Raw genomic sequence first — 22136 nt, 5'->3', positions numbered from 1 at the left:
CGGCGGCAGTATGTTCTGGACTCCAAACAGGAGGGTTTTTCCGAAGACGGCTATATAATATTGATGCATCGGTAGCAAGATTAGGATAGTAATCATAGAACTTTTACGTTTTCATTCTGGTATTTGGCATGATGCTGCTAAACGTTATCCCACAATTAAAAAAGAATGTTTAGCCATCATTAAATGTGTTTTGAAATTTCAGGATGACTTATTAAATCAACATTTTTATTTGTTATGTAATTCCTGGATTTGTGCCATCGAGAGGTAGCATAGTGTGAGACTGAGTGGGACGTCACCCAAGTCGCGTTGCTCCAGTGTCCGTCAAGCGGTTAGCGGTAAGGACCTTTTGGTAGCATAAGTCGTTGACAGACGTGCTGAGTCTACCCCTGTGTAAGCACATCTTATTGGTATCAGAGCCATGTTTAACGTATTGAATAGTTTGTTTTATTAATTATTAATTATTCATATATAGTCACATACGACGATATGAGTACTGTTCCTACAGAGGAGAATATAGTAGCCCCTACAGTAGCTGAAACAGAATATTGGGATTACATCGATGCCTTTTCTCAGGCATTTTATTATATGAATCCCCCACGAAGCCAAATTTGGGAGATCATTTTTGAGGACATCGGGAAGAACACGAAAGAACCGATCTCCCAAATTGGTTTCTCATTTGGTGGGATAAATTTGGGATCCAGCTTGACGCCTTTCCAGAACATGTTCGACTTGCCTTCAATGAATGGCAAGCTGCTTTCAGCCATCTTCCAGTAAATAAAGAAATCTCTATGTCCAAATGCCTTATTCAGAGTGGCTTCGTGGGGGATTCATATAATAAAATGCCTGAGAAAAGGCATCGATGTAATCCCAATAACTGTATTCTTTTTTATTTTATTTCCTTTTCCATTATGGTATATACAGAATGTTTATCCTCCAACTTCTCAACTTAATGTTTTAGAAGCCATACAGCAAAAATGGGTTACCACCGATGGTAGAGAAATTTATACTATCCATCCTCCTACCCAAACTTTAGAACTTCAACCAAATTTGGGAGATCATTTTTGAGGACATCGGGAAGAACACGAAAGAACCAGTTGAGAAGTTGGAGGATAAACATTCTGTACATACCTAAAAATCGCTGTAATTGTGTTTTATCTTTTATTTCATTTGGAAATTTGGAGGCAAATTCCATGCTACGATTAATAGGAATAATTGTTCCATTATGTATATTATGTCCTAAAAATCTAACTGTTGTCTGGAAAAGTTTCATTTTTGGAGCAGAAACAACAAGATCATTTCTGGAAATAACATGCTTAAAAATGTTAAGATGTTTCATATGTTGATCTATTGAGGATGAGAAAATAAGCACATCATCAATATAACATATGGCAAATTCTGTATAAGGGTTAAAAATATCATTCATAATATGCTGAAATTCAGTGTGAGAATGTTATCCCACCATCCTTTCAGAACACCAGTAAAACCACTAACAATATAGCGGGCAACTTGATGGTCAGAATTATTATTTTGTTTGCAAACAGTAGCAAACATAAGCATTTGCTGGAGAAGTTCATAAATCTGGTATTCAGAAAGACCATTAATATTCCATTCGTAAATCGTATTACTGTGATAAGAACGTTGGGTCTGTAAAAAATCTTGGAGCATACGCAAGCTTGCTGGGATGCTTCTCCTAAGTCCATCCCAGCCCCTCCAGTAATACAGTAGCCCCTACAGTAGCTGAAACAGAAGCCTCTACTTCAGAAGCCAGAGAGCTTGTAGCATACCAGGAAGTCAAAGAAGCCCTTGATAAGTGGACAATCCCGAAAATTGGTACTTTGAGTTTTTTCAGTAAAAAGATTATTAAGACCTTTGAACATACAGCTCCAATATCCTGACTTCATATCAAATTTAGAAAATATCACTGCATCCTGTAATCTGTCTAACAAATCCTTTTTATTTGGTACTGGATATCTAATCCACTGTAAGCCTTCATTCAAAGGTTTGTAATTAATTACTAACCTAGGAACACCACGTTCAATTTCTGCATTTTAATCGTAGCATGGAATTTGCCTCCAAAAAATCGAAAACGTAATATTGAATATTATATTGCTATCACTCGTAATGATAATTGGGCTCAAGAACAATTAGAAGAGTGTAATAATAAAATTAATCAAGTCCAGACTTTAATTAACGAACAAATTTGCTTTTTAGCAAGGGCCAATCGGCCTCTTCCTCCAGGATCGTAAATTCATGGACTATATATGCAATAATTAATTCTAAATAAAATAAAACTATTTGTTATGTTATTCCTGGATTTGTGCCTTTGAGAGGTAGCATAGTGAAAGGCTGAGTGGGACGTCACCCAAGTCGCGTAGCTCCAGTGTCCGTCAAGCGGTTAGCAGTAAGGACCTTTTGGTAGCATAATTCGTTGACAGACGTGCTCCGTCTACCCCTGTGTAAGCACATCTTATTGGTATCAGAGCCATGTTTAACATATTGAATAGTTTGTTTTATTAATTATTAATTATTCCTTCGCTCTCGCCTCTGTGTTCTCTCTCTCGCCTCTATTCAACTCAACGAAGAAGAAGAAGAAAGAAAAGGAAGAAAAGGAAGAAAAGAAAAGGAAGAAAAAAAAAAAAAATCAAAACCCAAAACGTCGTTTTGGGTTTTGAGCCAATTTCGAGCTCCTAATTTTGGGCCCTCAAACATTATTCATTAAGATGTTTCCACAGTAGTTTGCAAGACGATCAGCGAGGCCGCCTAGTAGATACGGTGCGTTTGGTCGAATTCTGATTTTGACATGGTAGCGTACTAAACCAACTAGGCCTAGCTTAATTGGCTACTATATCTTTCTTAGAGTTTAGTTTTAAGGAGGTCATGAGTTCAATTTAACTCCTGATAATGAATAAGGTAAACTATGCCTTATTCATTATTTACTGGAGCTGCTACTCGAAAGTCTGTATATTTATCCTGTAAAAGATTTTGATTTAGAATCTTACGATTTTCACTTCCTGACGTAAAATCCATCTAAAGTTGAAAATCCATATCACTGGCTGTAGGGCTATACTGGCCTTTACTGGATCCTCTAGGAGTAGAGTAGATATTTGGAGGTATTGGCGGTGGATCATAAACTCCATGAGGTATTTGTTTTGTTAGAATACTGGACACTGCGAACTATGGGATCTTGATCAGATTCCTGAGGTTCATCAGAATTAGGTCGGGAATAAGATCTAGAAGGTTGACCTTGAAATATTGCATCTGGAGGTTCAGAATAAAATTGTCTGGAAGATTCTGGATAATCAACTTTATAAGGTTGATGAGAAGGGGCAGTTCTAAAACTAGCACTTGACATACTTCTGGATAATTGAATAGGAGGTCGCTGGAATTGAAGGTAAACATTACCTTGATGGGTCTGAATTATATCGTCTAAATTATGTCGAACAATTGGTCTGGTTGGAACGGCATTAGTTATCTTCCATCTTTCTGGAAAAGAAATTTTTTCCCATTCGATTATTTTTGGAACTGCAACTTGGCTACTGTAAAGGTTAGTGTCAATTAACACAGTTCGTCCATCGATACTTTTTTTCCTTACATAAGGATTTAAAGTAGATAACACTTTTAAATAAATTCGGGAGATGACAGAAAAAAGGTGGAGATCCTGGAAGGTATTCATAACCATGGGTAAGAATTTTGAATTCTAAAACTTTTGATAAGTTCTGGTCAGAAAGGGCAATACTGAAATTAGGATATATATCAAAATATACTGGACCATGGGCTAAACTGGTTTCCATAGCACCCATAAGTGATGCTCTCCAATTAGTACATCTACCATCTCGTAGGGTACACTACATACTGGTATCTTGACCTAAAGGCGTCAAAGGTTTTAAGGCAATCTGGACAAGTCCTATATGAATATATTTATAATCTTTAAAGAAGGGCATAAGATCCTGGACACTAAGTAAATACATTAGTGTATCATTATTATTTACTGGAGCTGCATGTTCAAAGGTCTTAATAATCTTTTTACTGAAAAAACTTAAAGTACCAATCTTATAGATGGCCTTTGGATCTACCTTCGGGATTGTCCACTTATCAAGGGCTTCTTTGACTTCCTGGTATGCTACAAGCTCTCTGGCTTCTGAAGTAGAGGCTTCTGTTTCAGCTACTGTAGGGGCTACTGTATTCTCCTCTGTAGGAACAGTACTTATATCGTCGTATGTGACTATATATCGTCGTATGTGACTATATATGAATAATTAATAATTAATAAAACAAACTATTCAATACGTTAAACATGGCTCTGATACCAATAAGATGTGCTTACACAGGGGTAGACGGAGCACGTCTGTCAACGAATTATGCTACCAAAAGGTCCTTACTGCTAACCACTTGACGGACACTGGAGCTACGCGACTTGGGTGACGTCCCACTCAGCCTTTCACTATGCTACCTCTCAAAGGCACAAATCCAGGAATAACATAACAAATAGTTTTATTTTATTCAGAATTAATTATTGCATATATAGTCCATGAATTTACGATCCTGGAGGAAGAGGCCGATTGGCCCTTGCTAAAAAGCAAATTTGTTCGTTAATTAAAGTCTGGACTTGATTAATTTTATTATTACACTCTTCTAATTGTTCTTGGGCTCAATTATCATTACGAGTGATAGCAATATAATATTCACTATTACGTTTTTGATTTTTCCAAATATTTAAGATATCATTATATATAACAAGTTGATATATAGACATACATTAAAAGAGATACTTACATTCAAACCAGCAACTTTATTATAATACTTCAAACTTTTACAAAAGAAAACAACCTGAAAATAGAGATAGAGGGAGAGAGAGAATATCAAACTTAGAAAAGAAAATTTCATGGTGCCTTCCGCAGACCAGAGGCTACCAATTTATACTACAAAAGAAAATTATAACGAAGACAGGTGGCGTGTGCTGGATGGTTGTGCAGTTGAGTATCCTTATCTTCTTATCTTCAGATGTCGGCAAAGAGGGACAGCTGGAAAGACAGCAGATAATGGGAATCTGCTTTTTCAAAGTTGGTGCGTCTGTAGAGTTATGACTGAAAGTTGTTTGTTTTGTTGCGGAGCTGGAAAGTTGATGGCAGACAAAGGCTCAAATCATGGTGCTTTGCTTTTGCCTTTACTTTTATCGTGAAGTAACTTGTCGGCAATCATTTCTGTAACCGAATCCCAAATATCTCCATAATTTGGTTCGGTCGAGTCATCATCCGGATCCTGAGATTCACCCGCGAGAATAGTAAAGGTATTGTCTTCTTCATAGGGATCTGCTGTAATCCTGTCGTCTTCACTTTGGGTACTGGATGTGGATTTCATGCTGGAGTCTTTGCTAGCAATGGATTGAATAAATTGCTGTTTCATATCATCCATGCTTTTAATGACAAGTTCGGTTTCTGTTAAGTCTGGAAATTTTTCTCTGAGCTCTTGCTGGATTTGCACAAAGGGATTTACTGGAGGGGCTGGGATGGACTTAGGAGAAGCATCCCAGCAAGCTTGCGTACGCTCCTTAATTTTCTGGAGTAATTCCTGCTTAGGTTTTGGATCATCCATTTTAATCCACCATTTATACAGGAAAACACGTTTTAATCTGGGAACCTTATTCTGGAAATCACATTTGAAATCCCACTTTCATATCCATGGAATGCCAAAACGAATAACAAAATGAATAAGGCATTTGGACATAGAGATTTCTTTATTTACTGGAAGATGGCTGAAAGCAGCTTGCCATTCATTGAAGGCAAGTCGAACATGTTCTGGAAAGGCGTCAAGCTGGATCCCAAATTTATCCCACCAAATGAGAAACCAATTTGGGAGATCATTTTTTAGGACATCAGGAAGAACACGAAAGAACCAAGAGTGGCTTCGTGGGGGATTCATATAATAAAATGCCTGAGAAAAGGCATCGTGCAAATCCAGCAAGAGCTCAGAGAAAAATTTCAGACTTAACAGAAACCGAACTTGTCATTAAAAGCATGGATTATATGAAACAACAATTTATTGAATCCATTGCTAGCAAAGACTCCAACATGAAATCCACATCCCGTACCCAAAGTGAAGACGACAGAACTACAGCAGATCCCTATGAAGAAGACAATACCTTTACTGTTCTCGCGGGTGAATCTCAGGATCCGGATGATGACCCGACCGAACCAAATTATGGAGATATTTGGGATTCGGTTATAGAAATGATTGCCAACAAGTTACTTCACGATAAAAGTAAAGGCAAAAGCAAAGCACCATGATTTGAGCCTTTGTTTGCCATCAACTTTCCAGCTCCGCAACAAAACAAACAACTTTCGGTCATAACTCTACAGACGCACCAACTTTGAAAAAACAGATTCCCATTATCTGCTGTCTTTCCAGCTGTCCCTCTTTGCCAACATCTGAAGATAAGAAGATAAGGATGCTCGACTGCACAACCATCCAGCACACGCCACCTGTCTTCGTTATCATTTTCTTTTGTAGTATAAATTGGTAGCCTCTGGTCTGTGGAAGGCACCACGAAATTTTCTTTTCTAAGTTTGATATTCTCTCTCTCCCTCTATCTCTATTTTCAGGTTGTTTTCTTTTGTAAAAGTTTGAAGTATTATAATAAAGTTACTGGTTTGAATGTAAGTATCTCTTTTAATGTATGTCTATATATCAACTTGTTATATATAATGATATCTTAAATATTTGGGAAAATCGAAAACGTAATATTGAATATTATATTGCTATCACTCGTAATGATAATTGGGCTCAAGAACAATTAAAAGAGTGTAATAATAAAATTCATCAAGTCCAGACTTTAATTAACGAACAAATTTGCTTCTTAGCAAGGGCCAATCGGCCTCCTCCTCCAGGACTTTAGATTAATGGACTATATATGATATAATTAATTCTAAATAAAATAAAACTATTTGTTATGTTATTCCTGGATTTGTGCCATTGAGAGGTAGCATAGTGTGAGACTGAGTGGGACGTCACCCATGTCGCGTTGCTCCAGTGTCCGTCAAGCGGTTAGCGGTAAGGACCTTTTGGTAGCATAAGTCGTTGACAGACGTGCTGAGTCTACCCCTGTGTAAGCACATCTTATTGGTATCAGAGCCATGTTTAACGTATTGAATAGTTTGTTTTATTAATTATTAATTATTCATATATAGTCACATACGACGATATGAGTACTGTTCCTACAGAGGAGAATACAGTAGCCCCTACAGTAGCTGAAACAGAAGCCTCTACTTCAGAAGCCAGAGAGCTTGTAGCATCCCAGGAAGTCAGAGAAGCCCTTGATAAGTGGACAATCCCGAAAGTAGATCCCAAGGCCATGTAAAGGACAGTTTCTTCGCGGATAGTATTCTGTATATAAGCTGTTTCTGGAGTAAGGAGGACATCTTTAGCAGACTTGCTAGAAGATTCTCCTGGATTACTGGAATGGCCAAAGAGTGGCGGAAAGTCTGTATGATAGGGGTTAGAACCCCGTCCACGGCCCCGTCGGGCGGAGCCTCGACTTCTACCTTGCATGTGATTTCTGCAAATATTCACGAGTGAGAAAATCTGGAAGGGAATTATTTTCACCTTTGATATATTCAATATCAAAATCAAAGACAGAAAGGGTTGACTGCCAAGTAGCAAAAATCTGTCTTTGAGCTAAATTGGCAACATACGTTAAACATGGCTCTGATACCAGATGGCTAAACATTCTTTTTTAATTGTGGGATAACGTTTAGCAGCATCATGCCAAATACCAGAATGAAAACGTAAAAGTGATTTTCTCACTCGTGAATATTTGCAGAAATCAGATGGTGCATTTTTTAATCCAAATGGCATTACATTCCATTCGAAATGCCCAAAGGGTACTGTAAAAGCAGTTTTATATCGATCATTTTTTACAATTTGAACCTGCCAATATCCTGACTTCATATCAAATTTAGAAAATATCACTGCATCCTGTAATCTGTCTAACAAATCCTTTTTATTTGGTACTGGATATCTAATCCACTGTAAGGTTTCATTCAAAGGTTTGTAATTAATTACTAACCTAGGAACACCACGTTCAATTTCTGCATTTTTATTTACATAGAAAGCAGTACAACTCCAAGGAGATCTACTGGGTCTAATCAATTTTTTCTGGAGAAGAGTATTAATTTCATTTTTACAAAGTTCCATATACTCTTTTTTCATTTGACTAGGACGAGCCTTAGTGGGAATTTTCTTTTCATTAAATGTAGGCTCATAAGGCAACGAAACCATGTGTTTCTTGCGATCCCAAAAAGCATTAGGGACATCACTGCAAATTTCTTCCTGGAATTCTTTTTCAAGTAATTTAATTTTTTGCTGAAAAGATGATTGCTGTAATCTTTGTTCTGTAGTTAAAAAACTGACTTCTTTTTGGAGAAAATTTATCTGGTTTTGTTTTGAAGAAACTAAATCAGTAATTTGATCTAATTCTTTTGTGCACGGAGAAGTGATAAATTCAAAAACAATGTTTTGATTATCAAGGGTTGTATGAATTCCTATTGTATCAATTTTAGTGATAGGCATTAAAAGATTCAGGAAAGGAGTACCAAGAATTATATTTTGGGCCATATTTTTAATTAGTACAAAAGATGTTTTTAAACATAATCCCTGATTGCAAATTAAGACTTCTGGAAGTTTGTAATCAATATATTACCACTTGCACTGGTAAGTGACTGGCTTGTTTTCTGGAAATACTTGGTGGGAACCAAGCCTTCTTGTATGCAATTCATATCTGCACCACTATCAACCAAAGCAATTGCATCGCGAATAATATAATCTGGCTGAATCATGAATGTGATACGAATATATCATTTTTGAAATGTTATTTTATGTAAAGACATTAAATATTCTGGATCAGGGTCAGGCATTTCATTTTTTGCTTTTTTCTCATTCTGTAATTGGTTATTAATCTTCTTTATTTGTGAATTAATAATAAGATTGGAATTCTGTAAATGTTTAATTTATACTTTTAAAGCATTAATTTCCATCTTTAGTTCTTGTACTGTAATAGGTTTTTCTGAACTAGGCGTCTGGATACGATTAAAAACTTCTTTCATGCTATAATGCTTTGGGGGAAGCACTTCTTCTTTCTTTTGATTATAGCACATTTCAAGAAATTTTAATTTAGTGGCTGGATCCTTAATTCCATCAGCTATTTCTAAAAGATTTTGCTCAGAGTCAGTAAGGACATTAATACTGGGACCAATATTAAGTCCATTCATTTCAACTATAGCTTTCCAATAATTTACTTCATCGGAAACTTGATTTACTGAAGTTTTACAAGGGCAATTTTCGTTTTCTGGATTATCATCAGTTTCTGGTTCTGAACTGTCCGAATAAATTGTTGCTAGCTCGTTATCAGAAGGTCCTGATGATGAGCTGGAATCAGAAATTAATTGTAATATTTTTTGCTGTAAATCGTCATCTAATGCTAATTCATTAAGCTTAGATTGAATCTTAACTCGGCATTTATTAGCATAATGACCTATTTGTCCACATTTGTAACATGTAATACTGGACTTATTTTTCTGAAATGATTTTCCTTTAGTTCTGGATTTATATTTGGGTCTAGATGTTTGGGGTTGTGTCTGGGTCTTATGTTTGGAGTATTTTCTGTATTTTTTAGAAGGTTTTGAATAATTTTTATGTTTTCTTTGCTTATGAGGATATTGGACTGGAGGGTCATAAGCAAATTGTTCACAAAATTCTCCTAATTCTTTTCTTCCTGTAATATGCTGTTGTAGAAGTTGTTGCTGGAGTTTAAGGTCATTACAAAGCGCAAGACCTTCAGAAGTGACTAGACTAATGAGTTGGCCATAAGTATACTGGTAATATGGTATGGCAATAGAACGATGTAAATCTCGTAATTTCTTACGCACTCGTTTAGCAAAGAGTGTAGGGAGTCCATCAATGAATTTAGCCTTCCAATGGTCAGAACTACCATCGGATCTCTGCATAACTTTATACCATCTAAAATGGGATAAAGAAGGACATCTAAGTTTCATCAGTTCTCTATTGCGGTCTGATATTCCTGTAGCTTGGCCAATAAAATGGGTAATTATGGTGTTGATAAGTGTGTAGGCAGCATCTTTCTCGTCGACTCGTGCAGTAGCCTCAGTGCTAGCGCCGGCAGAGTCGATATCAATGACAGGATGGGTGGATGAAAGGATCTCTGTACACTAAGCAGGTGTTGAATTTCAGCATATTATGAATGATATTTTTAACCCTTATACAGAATTTGCCATATGTTATATTGATGATGTGCTTATTTTCTCATCCTCAATAGATCAACATATGAAACATCTTAACATTTTTAAGCATGTTATTTCCAGAAATGGTCTTGTTGTTTCTGCTCCAAAAATGAAACTTTTCCAGACAACAGTTAGCTATATTGTTAGTGGTTTTACTGGTGTTCTGAAAGGATGGTGGGATAACATTCTCACACCTGCTCAGTGTACAGAGATCCTTTCATCCACCCATCCTGTCATTGATAGAACTTTTACGTTTTCATTCTGGTATTTGGCATGATGCTGCTAAACGTTATCCCACAATTAGACGTTGGGTCTGTAAAAAATCTTCTTCGTGGATGACTTATTAAATCAACATTTTTTAATTAGAGTTGATTGTTCTGCTGCCAAACAAATATTTAAAAAAGATGTTGCCAATTTAGCTCAAAGACAGATTTTTGCTACTTGGCAGTCAACCCTTTCTGTCTTTGATTTTGATATTGAATATATCAAAGGTGAAAATAATTCCCAGAAGTTGGAGGATAAACATTCTGTACATGCCATAATGGAAAAGGAAATAAAACTTGAATTTCTTCCAAGTAAGAATAATACTGAATTTTATATTCCTGTAATTGCTCCTTACTATGGACAGCAAAATACCATTTTCGAAAGTCTGTATATTTATCCTGTAAAAGATTCTGATTTAGAATCTTACGATTTTCACTTCCTGGCGTAAAATCCATCTAAAGTTGAAAATCCATATCACTGGCTGTAGGGCTATACTGGCCTTTACTGGATCCTCTAGGAGTAGAGTAGATATTTGGAGGTATTGGCGGTGGATCATAAACTCCATGAGGTATTTGTTGGTTAGAATACTGGACACTGCGAACTATGGGATCTTGATCAGATTCCTGAGGTTCATCAGAATTAGGTCGGGAATAAGATCTAGAAGGTTGACCTTGAAATATTGCATCTGGAGGTTCAGAATAAGATTGTCTGGAAGATTCTGGATAATCAACTTTATAAGGTTGATGAGAAGGGGCAGTTCTAAAACTAGCACTTGACATACTTCTGGATAATTGAATAGGAGGTCGCTGGAATTGAAGGTAAACATTGAAGCTTTGAATAATCAGCTTAGGGTATGATGAGATATCACCCTTTATTTATACATGAAGATTAGGGTTTACAAACAAGACAATTACAAGATGATCCCTGAGGGCATCACAATGATTACAGACCCAAGTGCCTTTCGGCCAATAAAAAACTAAGACTTTCGGTGATTATAATATGCCAACACTCCCCCTCAAGCTGGTGCGAAGATATCTCTCATGCCCAGCTTGCCTAATATGTCATGAAACGGTTTATTCCCAATTCCCTTAGTGAGAATGTCAGCAAGTTGTTCACCAGACTGAACAAAAGGAGTACAAATGGTACCACTAGTGAGTTTTTCCTTAATGAAGTGGCGATCAATCTCAACATGTTTTGTCCTGTCATGTTGAACTGGATTGTGAGCAATGTTGATGGCGGCCTTATTATCACAATATAACCGCATGGAGTCCGTCTGAGCAATACCTAGATCACTCAACAATAATTTGATCCATAAAAGTTCACACACACCTTGTGCCATAGCTCTAAACTCAGCTTCTGCACTTGACCTGGCAACCACATTTTGTTTCTTACTCCGCCAAGTAACTAGGTTGCCGCCGACAAATGTACAATACCCTGACGTTGATCTCCTATCAGTTACTGACCCGGCCCAGTCAGCATCTGTATAGGCTTCTACACGAAGATGGTCATACTTTGAAAAATACAGACCCTTACCAGGAGCAGACTTCAGATACCTCAAGATTCTCATGACAGCCTCAAAGTGAATCTGATGAGGAGCATGCATAAACTGACTAACTACACTGACAGCAACAGCAATATCAGGACGGGAGTGAGATAGGTAAATGAGCTTACCCACTAATCGTTGATAGCTCTCCCTATCCACAACTTCTCCTCCTGCATCATCTCCCAATTTTTGATTGGGTTCCAGTGGGGTGGCACATGCCTTGCAGCCAAGCATCCCAGTTTCCTTCAACAGGTCAAGCACATATTTTCTCTGTGAGATAAATATCCCATCCTTAGAGCGAGCAACTTCAATTCCCAGAAAATACTTCAAGCTTCCCAAGTCTTTGATTTCAAATTCTTTGGCTAAGTATTTCTTCAACAGAGGTATTTCCTCACTATCATTGCCTGTAAGAACTATGTCATCTACATAAACAATAAGCGCTGTAGTCTTACCGCATGAGGAATGTTTCACAAACAATGTGTGATCTGCCTGACTTTGTTTGAAACCATATTTAAACATAGCCTGAGTGAATCTTTCAAACCAAGCCCTTGGAGATTGTTTGAGACCATATAATGACTTCCGAAGTTTGCATACTTTCCCTTCTGTTTGATGATCCTCAAAACCCGGAGGAATGTCCATATATACTTCTTCTTCGAGGTCACCATGGAGAAAAGCATTCTTGACATCAAACTGATAAAGCGGCCAATCTAGATTAGCTGCGAGAGAGAGAAGTACTCTGACTGAATTCATTTTAGCCACGGGTGCGAAGGTCTCCTGATAATCAATGCCATATGTCTGAGTAAACCCTTTTGCCACAAGTCTTGCCTTGTAACGCTCAATAGACCCATCTGCTTTGTGTTTTACAGTATATACCCATTTACAGCCCACAGGTCGTTTGCCCGTAGGTAACTCAGTCAATTCCCAAGTGCCATTCTTGCTAAGTGCTTTCATTTCCTCAATCATGGCGAGTTTCCACTCAGAGATAGCAAGAGCATCCTGAAAATGGTTAGGAATGCTAACAGAGGAAATATTGGACACAAACGCTCTATATGAGGATGACAAATGAGAGTATGATACAAACTGTGAGATAGGATGTTGAGTACAAGATCTCACACCCTTCCTTTTGGCAATAGGAACATCAAGATCAATGGACTCACGAGATTCAAAGTTACCTAGACTCTCATCAGAAGCAGGAGATGGCAGTGGAGTAGCAGAAACAGTCCCTTGTATCCAGTTAACTTGTTTTCTGTCGATGTCCCGGACATAAACATGCCCATCCTTATTCTTGGTGACAGTGGGTTCTATAGTTCCAGTAGAAGAGGGGGGTGCAAGAATAACTGGTTCTACCATAGGAGACACAGGACTCACTTCTACCATAGGAGACACAGGACTCACTTCACACCAAGGCTCCCCCGGAAATGAGGACGGTGACACCGGAGAGGACAAGAAATAGGACTGGGATTCAAAGAAAGTGACATCCATGGACACAAACCACTTACGGGAGGAAGGGTGGTAACATTTATACCCCTTTTGAGTAGGAGAATAACCAAGGAAAACACATTTGAGGGAGCGAGGGTCCAACTTACCACGAGAGGGAGAGTGATTATGGACAAAACAGACACAACCAAATATTTTGGGAGGAATAGAAAACAAGGACTGAGAACCGAGGAGGACGTGAAGCGGAGCCTGTTTGTCCAAGACCTGGGTAGGGAGACGATTAATAAGATGGGCAGCGGTGAGAACAGCGTCGCCCCAATAGGGTTGAGGCACGTTCATAAAAAAACACATGCACCGAGCCATGTCAAGAAGATGCCGATTCTTGCGTTCGGCCACCCCATTTTGTTGAGGGGTATTGGTGCAAGAGGTCTGATGGATAATGCCATGAGTAGAGAAATAGTTTCCTAACCCAGAATCTATGTATTCCCCGCCATTATCAGAACGAAATATTTTGATAGTGGCCCCAAACTGAGTACAAATCATCTTATGAAAAGTGCGAAACACAGAGAAAACTTCACTCTTATCTTTCATGAGATACACCCAAGTAGCACGAGAAAAATCATCAATAAATGTAACAAACCAGCGATGACCTTTCACAGACAGAACACGAGAGGGACCCCAAACATCAGAATGTATTAATGAAAAAGGAACTAAGCTTTTATTCAAACTGGGAGCAAAAGAAGCTCTATGTTGTTTTCCAAGTTGACAAGACTCACAAAGAAAGTCAGACACATGATGATTTGCGAAACTAGAAGGAAATAAATGCTTAAGTAAATGAAATGAGGGATGCCCAAGACGCCGATGCCACAACCATACATCAGCGGGGGTAGTAGAAGACGCGGTGGAAGAATAAGCAAGTTTGTCCGGTTGATCTAGGAAGTAGAGACCATTTTCTGCACTACCACTGCCAATCGTCCTCCCCGTGACAAGGTCCTGAAAAAGACAATGATCAGGGAAAAACGTCACACAACAATTCAAATCCTGGGTAAGACGACTTAAGGATAACAGATTAACAGAAAACTTGGGAACATGGAGAACAGAAGATAGATGCATGGTGGGAGTGACTTGGACTAAACCTTTTCCAGAAATGGAAGAAACAGTTCCATCGGCAATCCTAACTTTGTCCTGACCTGAAGAGGGCTTATAGGCAGAAAAAAGATCAGGGGAGCCAGACATATGATCTGAGGCACCAGAATCAATAATCCAAGGCAAAGATGTATGACACAGGAAAGCACAAGGAACAGATGCTAAGTTACCTGAGCGGGCAAAGGACGAGGAAGCGGTACTGAGAGCAGTAGAAGATCGGCGGTCCAACAATTGGCGCAAAGCATCCTCCAACTCAGTATCAGAAGCTTGGGTAACAGAAGTGGAATTAGAATCAAGGGTATCCACGGCACTAGACTGATGAGCCCGGGAATAGGAACCACGTCCTCGAGAGTGGCCTGACCGACCTCCTCGAGAACCTGACCGATCACCTCGACCCCCAGATGGAGTCCCATGAAGCTTCCAACATGTCTCACGAGTATGCCGCGGCTTCTTGCAATAATCACAGAATACAGACTCCTTAGCAGCAGACGGAGGAGGCAGGTTGAGGCCATCTCGAGGAGTAGACAGTAATGCGGAACGGTCAGTAGAGACAGGGGACATCATAGCTGACCGACGACTTTCCTCATTTTGTACATAGGCAAATGCCTCCTGTAGTGAAGGAAGGGTGTCCATACTTAGAACTCGACCCCTAACTGGATCATACTCCATATTTAGGCCGGCCAAAAATTTAAAGACCCGTTCCCGAGCAATGAACTTCTTGTACCCGACAGAATCAGTAGGGCAAACGGGCTTATAGTCTTCCAGGTGGTCAAGGCGTTTCCAGCCGTTGGTGAGGAAAGTGAAGTACTGAAGAACAGTCTGCTCCCCCTGAAGTGTGCTTTCAATAGAGCGACGCAACTCAAAGGCCTGTGAAAAATTTCCTTTGCGGGAATAGGTAACAGCCACAGCTTCCCAAATGTCCTGGGCAGTCTCCATAGATAAGTAGCCCTCACCAAGTTCTGGAACCATCGAATGGATAAGCCAACTCATAATCAAAGAGTTAGTAATCTCCCATTGGTCATAACCTGAGTCAGTGGTACTAGGTGTCTGTATCCTGCCATCAACATACCCCATCTTTCCTCTGCTTTTCAAAAACAAAGTCAAACTTTGAGACCATGCTAGGTAATTCTGACCATTAAATAGAGAGGTGGTGATTTTCAGACTAGGGTTGGGATTCTCAGTCATGGTAGTAGGTAGAATGAGACTCTCACTCTTTGGTGTTTGAGACGAAGAGGACACACTAGTGGAATCTGTCATGGATACAATACTACCAAACCCACAACAAACTAGTAGAAATTACAAACCCGGAAGGTGGTAGTGAGATAACAGGCACAATGACCACTATAAAGACATAACAAAAAAATTAAGAAATGATGATTTTTTTTTTTTTTTTTTTTTTTATCTATATATATATATTTTTGATTTCATTTTATTTTATTTTATTTATTTATTTATTTATTTTTTTTTTATTTTTTTTTTATTTTTTTTTTATTTTTTTATTTTTTTATTTTATTTTTTTAAATTGATTTATTTATACATGTCTTTATATATATATATAACTATATATCCTGATATATATATATAAACAGAGCCGGATATATATATATAGTTATAGATATATATATATATATATATTTATAGACCACAGTGATCAGAGGCTGAGGACGAACAGAGAAGACGAGCGACGAAATGGCTGGAGGAGGTCGCCAAGCTGCTGTGCTGTCGGTCGAGTGACGATCGACAGAGGAGGTCGACGAGGAAGACGGCTGAGGAAGACGAGCTGAGGACGAACAGAGAGAGAGAGTTGACGGCCGACGATGGTGACGATGAGCTGGCGACGGGGACGATGAGCTAGCGATGGTCGATGATGGGCGACGATGGCGACAGAGAGAGAGAGAGCTGAGGAGATGAGGAGACTGACTGAGGAAGACGGTTGAGGCAGATCGACTGAGGAAGAGCGACTGAGGAAGACGGCTAAGGCAGATCCACCCAGGTAAGCTTCGAACCCTAGAGTGTTGTTGGTGAATAGGTCTGCCAACGAGGGTGAGCCGAAACCCTATAGGTTCAGCTCTGATACCATGAAGCTTTGAATAATCAGCTTAGGGTATGATGAGATATCACCCTTTATTTATACATGAAGATTAGGGTTTACAAACAAGACAATTACAAGATGATCCCTGAGGGCATCACAATGATTACAGACCCAAGTGCCTTTCGGCCAATAAAAAACTAAGACTTTCGGTGATTATAATATGCCAACAAACATTACCTTGATGGGTCTGAATTATATCGTCTAAATTATGTCGAACAATTGGTCTGGTTGGAACGGCATTAGTTATCTTCCATCTTTCTGGAAAAGAAATTTTTTCCCATTCGATTATTTTTGGAACTGCAACTTGGCTACTGTAAAGGTTAGTGTCAATTAACACAGTTTGTCCATCGATACTTTTCTTCCTTACATAAGGATTTAAAGTAGATAACACTTTTAAATAAATTCGGGAGATGACAGAAAAAGGTGGAGTTCCTGGAAGGTATTCATAACCATGGGTAAGAATTCTGAATTCTAAAACTTTTGATAAGTTCTGGTCAGAAAGGGCAATACTGAAATTAGGATATATATCAAAATATACTGGACCATGGGCTAAACTGGTTTCCATAGCACCCATAAGTGATGCTCTCCAATTAGTACATCTACCATCTCGTAGGGTACACTGCATACTGGTATTTTGACCTAAAGGCGTCAAAGGTTTAAGGCAATCTGGACAAGTCCTATATGAATATATTTATAATCTTTAAAGAAGGGCATAAGATCCTGGACACTAAGTAAATACATTAGTGTATCATTATTATTTACTGGAGCTGCACGTTCAAAGGTCTTAATAATCTTTTTACTGAAAAAACTTAAAGTACCAATCTTATAGATGGCCTTTGGATCTACCTTCGGGATTGTCCACTTATCAAGGGCTTCTTTGACTTCCTGGTATGCTACAAGCTCTCTGGCTTCTGTTTCAGCTACTGTATTCTCCTCTGTAGGAACAGTACTCATATCGTCGTATGTGACTATATATGAATAATTAATAATTAATAAAACAAACTATTCAATACGTTAAACATGGCTCTGATACCAATAAGATGTGCTTACACAGGGGTAGACGGAGCACGTCTATCAACGAATTATGCTACCAAAAGGTCCTTACTGCTAACCGCTTGACGGACGCTGGAGCTACGCGACTTGGGTGACGTCCCACTCAGCCTTTCACTATGCTACCTCTCAAAGGCACAAATCCAGGAATAACATAACAAATAGTTTTGTTTTATTTAGAATTAATTATTGCATATATAGTCCATGAATTTACGATCCTGGAGGAAGAGGCCGATTGGCCCTTGCTAAAAAGCAAATTTGTTCGTTAATTAAAGTCTGAACTTGATTAATTTTATTATTATACTCTTCTAATTGTTCTTGGGCCTAATTATCATTACGAGTGATAGCAATATAATATTCAATATTACGTTTTCGATTTTCCCAAATATTTAAGATATCATTATATATAACAAGTTGATATATAGACATACATTAAAAGAGATACTTACATTCAAACCAGCAACTTTATTATAATACTTCAAACTTTTACAAAAGAAAACAACCTGAAAATAGAGATAGAGGGAGAGAGAGAATATCAAACTTAGAAAAGAAAATTTCGTGGTGCCTTCCACAGACCAGAGGCTACCAATTTATACTACAAAAGAAAATGATAACGAAGACAGGTGGCGTGTGCTGGATGGTTGTGCAGTTGAGCATCCTTATCTTCTTATCTTCAGATGTCGGCAAAGAGGGACAGCTGGAAAGACAGCAGATAATGGGAATCTGCTTTTTCAAAGTTGGTGCGTCTGTAGAGTTATGACCGAAAGTTGTTTGTTTTGTTGCGGAGCTGGAAAGTTGATGGCAGACAAAGGCTCAAATCATGGTGCTTTGCTTTTGCCTTTACTTTTATCGTGAAGTAACTTGTCGGCAATCATTTCTGTAACCGAATCCCAAATATCTCCATAATTTGGTTCGGTCGGGTCATCATTCGGATCCTGAGATTCACCCGCGAGAACAGTAAAGGTATTGTCTTCTTCATAGGGATCTGCTGTAGTCCTGTCGTCTTCACTTTGGGTACTGGATGTGGATTTCATGCTGGAGTCTTTGCTAGCAATGGATTGAATAAATTGCTGTTTCATATAATCCATGCTTTTAATGACAAGTTCGGTTTCTATTAAGTCTGGAAATTTTTCTCTGAGCTCTTGCTGGATTTGCACAAAGGGATTTACTAGAGGGGCTGGGATGGACTTAGGAGAAGCATCCCAGCAAGCTTGCGTATGCTCCTTAATTTTCTGGAGTAATTCCTGCTTAGGTTTTGGATCATCCATTTTAATCCACCATTTATACAGGAAAACACGTTTTAATCTGGGAACCTTATTCTGGAAATCACATTTGAAATCCCACTTCCATATCCATGGAATGCCAAAACGAATAACAAAATGAATAAGGCATTTGGACATAGAGATTTCTTTATTTACTGGAAGATGGCTGAAAGCAGCTTGCCATTCATTGAAGGCAAGTCGAACATGTTCTGGAAAGGCGTCAAGCTGGATTCCAAATTTATCCCACCAAATGAGAAACCAATTTGGGAGATCATTTTTTAGGACATCGGGAAGAACACGAAAGAACGAAGAGTGGCTTCGTGGGGGATTCATATAATAAAATGCCTGAGAAAAGGCATCGATGTAATCCCAATAACTGTATCTGGGTTCTTTAAACCGAATGTCAAGTGTTCTGGTAACATGGGGATGCATACCCCAGGCCTGAATAGGCACAATATTCTGGATAGTAGCCTTACTGTAATTAATAGGACTAGCAGTCCTATTGGGATCGGCTAGATGATGCTGGAACTGTACCGAAGCAAGTTCTGTTACAATCTGCTCGTACACATATCTATATTGGTCAAAACGCGGGGGTGCGTTTTGAGTGGCGAGATAACGACATTTTATCTCTCACGGATCAACCATCCATTGTATATCAGAAGAGTCAATTTTGAGTTATATTTTGAATTTTTTGGATTTATTTTTTTTAAATATTAAAAAATATTTTAGAAAATTTTATTTTTTATTTTAAATATATAAATTTTATTAATTTTTTTTTATTTTAAATAATTTATTTTATTTTGTAAATATTTTAATTTTTTTAATTTTAATATTTTAAACTCAAAACACAACTTCACACTCAAATCGTAACCAAACACATAACAAAAAAATTAAAATATTTAAAAATATATTTATAAACTAAAAAAATATATTTTTTAAAATTTTTAATATTTAAAATATTTAAAAAAATACAGCACATAAATGTATGAAATATAGTGCACTTAAAATAAATAAATAAATAAATATTTACCCTAAAAAATAAAATTAAGAAAATTTTTAAATATTTAAAAAAGATAAATTCAAAAAATTTCAAAATACAACTTAAAACTCTTTTCAAAACTCATAATTCAAAACACAGCTCTACACTCAAATCATGATTCTAAAAATAATTTTAAAACAAAATAAAAAAATATTTTTAAAATATTTTTCTTTTAAAATAGAGATTTGAAAAGAGTTTGGTTTTGAGTTTTGAATTGAGTTTTGAGTTGTGTGTTTGGTTATGAGTTTTGAAATTTTTTGATTGGAATTGTGATTCCAAAAGAGAACCACCAAGCATGGCCTGAAATTTTCTTGAATCTAATTTTTCTAATACGGTTGTCAAAAACTTGATAATAATATATGTATATTCTCTTGAAGATGACCATCTTGATTTGGGACATGTTTATGAAAGTATTGGCTTAGTCTAGTTCTATTTGTATTGAGTTTCATCTTACTTTTATGTCCCAGGTAATCACAGGATTCGAACCAAAAGAGCGATGTTTGCTTCTTAAGTTTGTAACAAGTTGTTCTCGAGCTCCTTTACTTGGGTTCAAGTACTTGCAGCCAACCTTTACCATTCATAAGGTATCACCTTTGATTTTACATCTTTGTTGGACAAAAGAACCGAGTGTTCACTAAAATCTTCTTAGTCAATTATATCATTCTTGTTTCTAGTTTCATGAATTGTTTTTTAAAATGATTTCTGTTGTGTACTTCTCTGAACATCAAAATGTCAGATTTTATTGGATACTTATGTCATATCTATTTGTGAATATGTTTCTTGAATATAATCTTAGTGTTGATTATGCTATGATCACTGCTAAAATACAATGTATTATTGTTCAATGAGCATGGACGGAAGTGTGTAAAAGAATTGACAGACAACAACCAACTGTATAAAGTTTATGGCTCATGTTATACCTAGGTTAACGAGTGTAATTCTTGCTCTTGTTTCCGTTAGATTGTTTATGCAAATATACTTGCATAAATGTATCTATGTATGTTATTAAACAAAAAGAGAGGGTAAATATGAGAGAGTTAGCTGTTTAGAGATGTAAGAAATTTTAGGAACATACATATGTACATTGGGGCAATGTTGGGCTTGGGGTGCGGTTGGGGATTCCAGGTTGTGGCCTCTGTGTTCCCTGCCCAAAATTGCAAAATCACTGTGATTGGTTATGTGATTTGGAGGTATACAACGGAAAGTTATCCAAACCATAGGTGTTTTGTATTTTTTCACCCCAGGAAGGGGGGGTTGGGATTAACCAAAAAGAAATAGCAGCCTCCCATGAATCCTTTCACAGTTACTGCAAAGCACTATTATGTCTCAGGGCTCTTTCAGCCTCGGTTCCTTGCATACTGAATTAGTGGTGGGAAATTGGAATTCAAGGTGCAGCCACTACTCAGACTAGTTACTTGGATTCTTTGGGTGCCAAATAATTGTCTTTTTAACATTGAAATTAATTGGTGATTACTAGTCCTCTCTCCCGCTTCATATGTTTTGTTTCTATTAAGATCCCATTTACCAGCTATGTTTTCCTTTCTTCTTTATGATTGTTAGTCATAAGAAGGAAATTATATACTGAATTAGGAATTTGAAATGATATAGGTTGCATGCGATGTGCCGCTTTGGGCAACATTTGGAGGGCAGGATGTGGACCGGCTTCCATCAGCTTCTACATGCTACAATACTCTCAAGGTACTGTCTCTGCTTCTCATCAATTTAACTTGCAAAGATCAGACCCAAAATGACTTTTTAGGCTAATATTCATCTCTTTCATCTGACTCAGTAATCGTGTGCTTGTTTTCTCTCTCCTAAATTTATTGATGGATACAGCTTCCAACATATAAACGGGCAAGCACTTTGAGAGCCAAGCTTCTATATGCTATCAATTCTAATGCAGGATTTGAACTTTCATAGAAATCCTGAAAACTTACTTCTTCAGGTAAGTTTCACCTTTCTCCAAGCTTAACCCTGTATTGGATTCTAGACTATGCTAATGATGGAAAAG

General features: G+C 37.6%; 1 protein-coding gene across 7 annotated transcripts in view; it reads left to right on the top strand.

Annotated features, from left to right (window-relative positions):
* The window catches only part of UPL7 (ubiquitin-protein ligase 7), a 37754-nt gene that overhangs the window by 11104 nt on the left and 4514 nt on the right, over window positions 1-22136 (top strand). For all 7 annotated transcript variants that reach the window (XR_014363733.1, XR_003628069.2, XR_014363734.1 and 4 more), the window contains exons 12-14: window positions 20593-20709; window positions 21734-21823; window positions 21962-22070. Coding sequence is in view for 3 of the 7 variants with exons in the window: in XM_028198719.2 (XP_028054520.2) it covers window positions 20593-20709; window positions 21734-21823; window positions 21962-22045 (291 nt within the window). In the remaining 4 variants the exon portion in view is untranslated. The remainder of the gene's footprint in view (window positions 1-20592; window positions 20710-21733; window positions 21824-21961; window positions 22071-22136) is intronic.

The sequence above is a fragment of the Camellia sinensis genome, chromosome 3 (assembly GCF_055761805.1).
Source record: "Camellia sinensis isolate YWXY chromosome 3, ASM5576180v1, whole genome shotgun sequence".
NCBI lineage: Eukaryota > Viridiplantae > Streptophyta > Magnoliopsida > Ericales > Theaceae > Camellia > Camellia sinensis.
The sequence above is the reverse complement of the archived record's forward strand: the minus strand, read 5'-3'. Positions and strand labels throughout refer to the sequence as shown.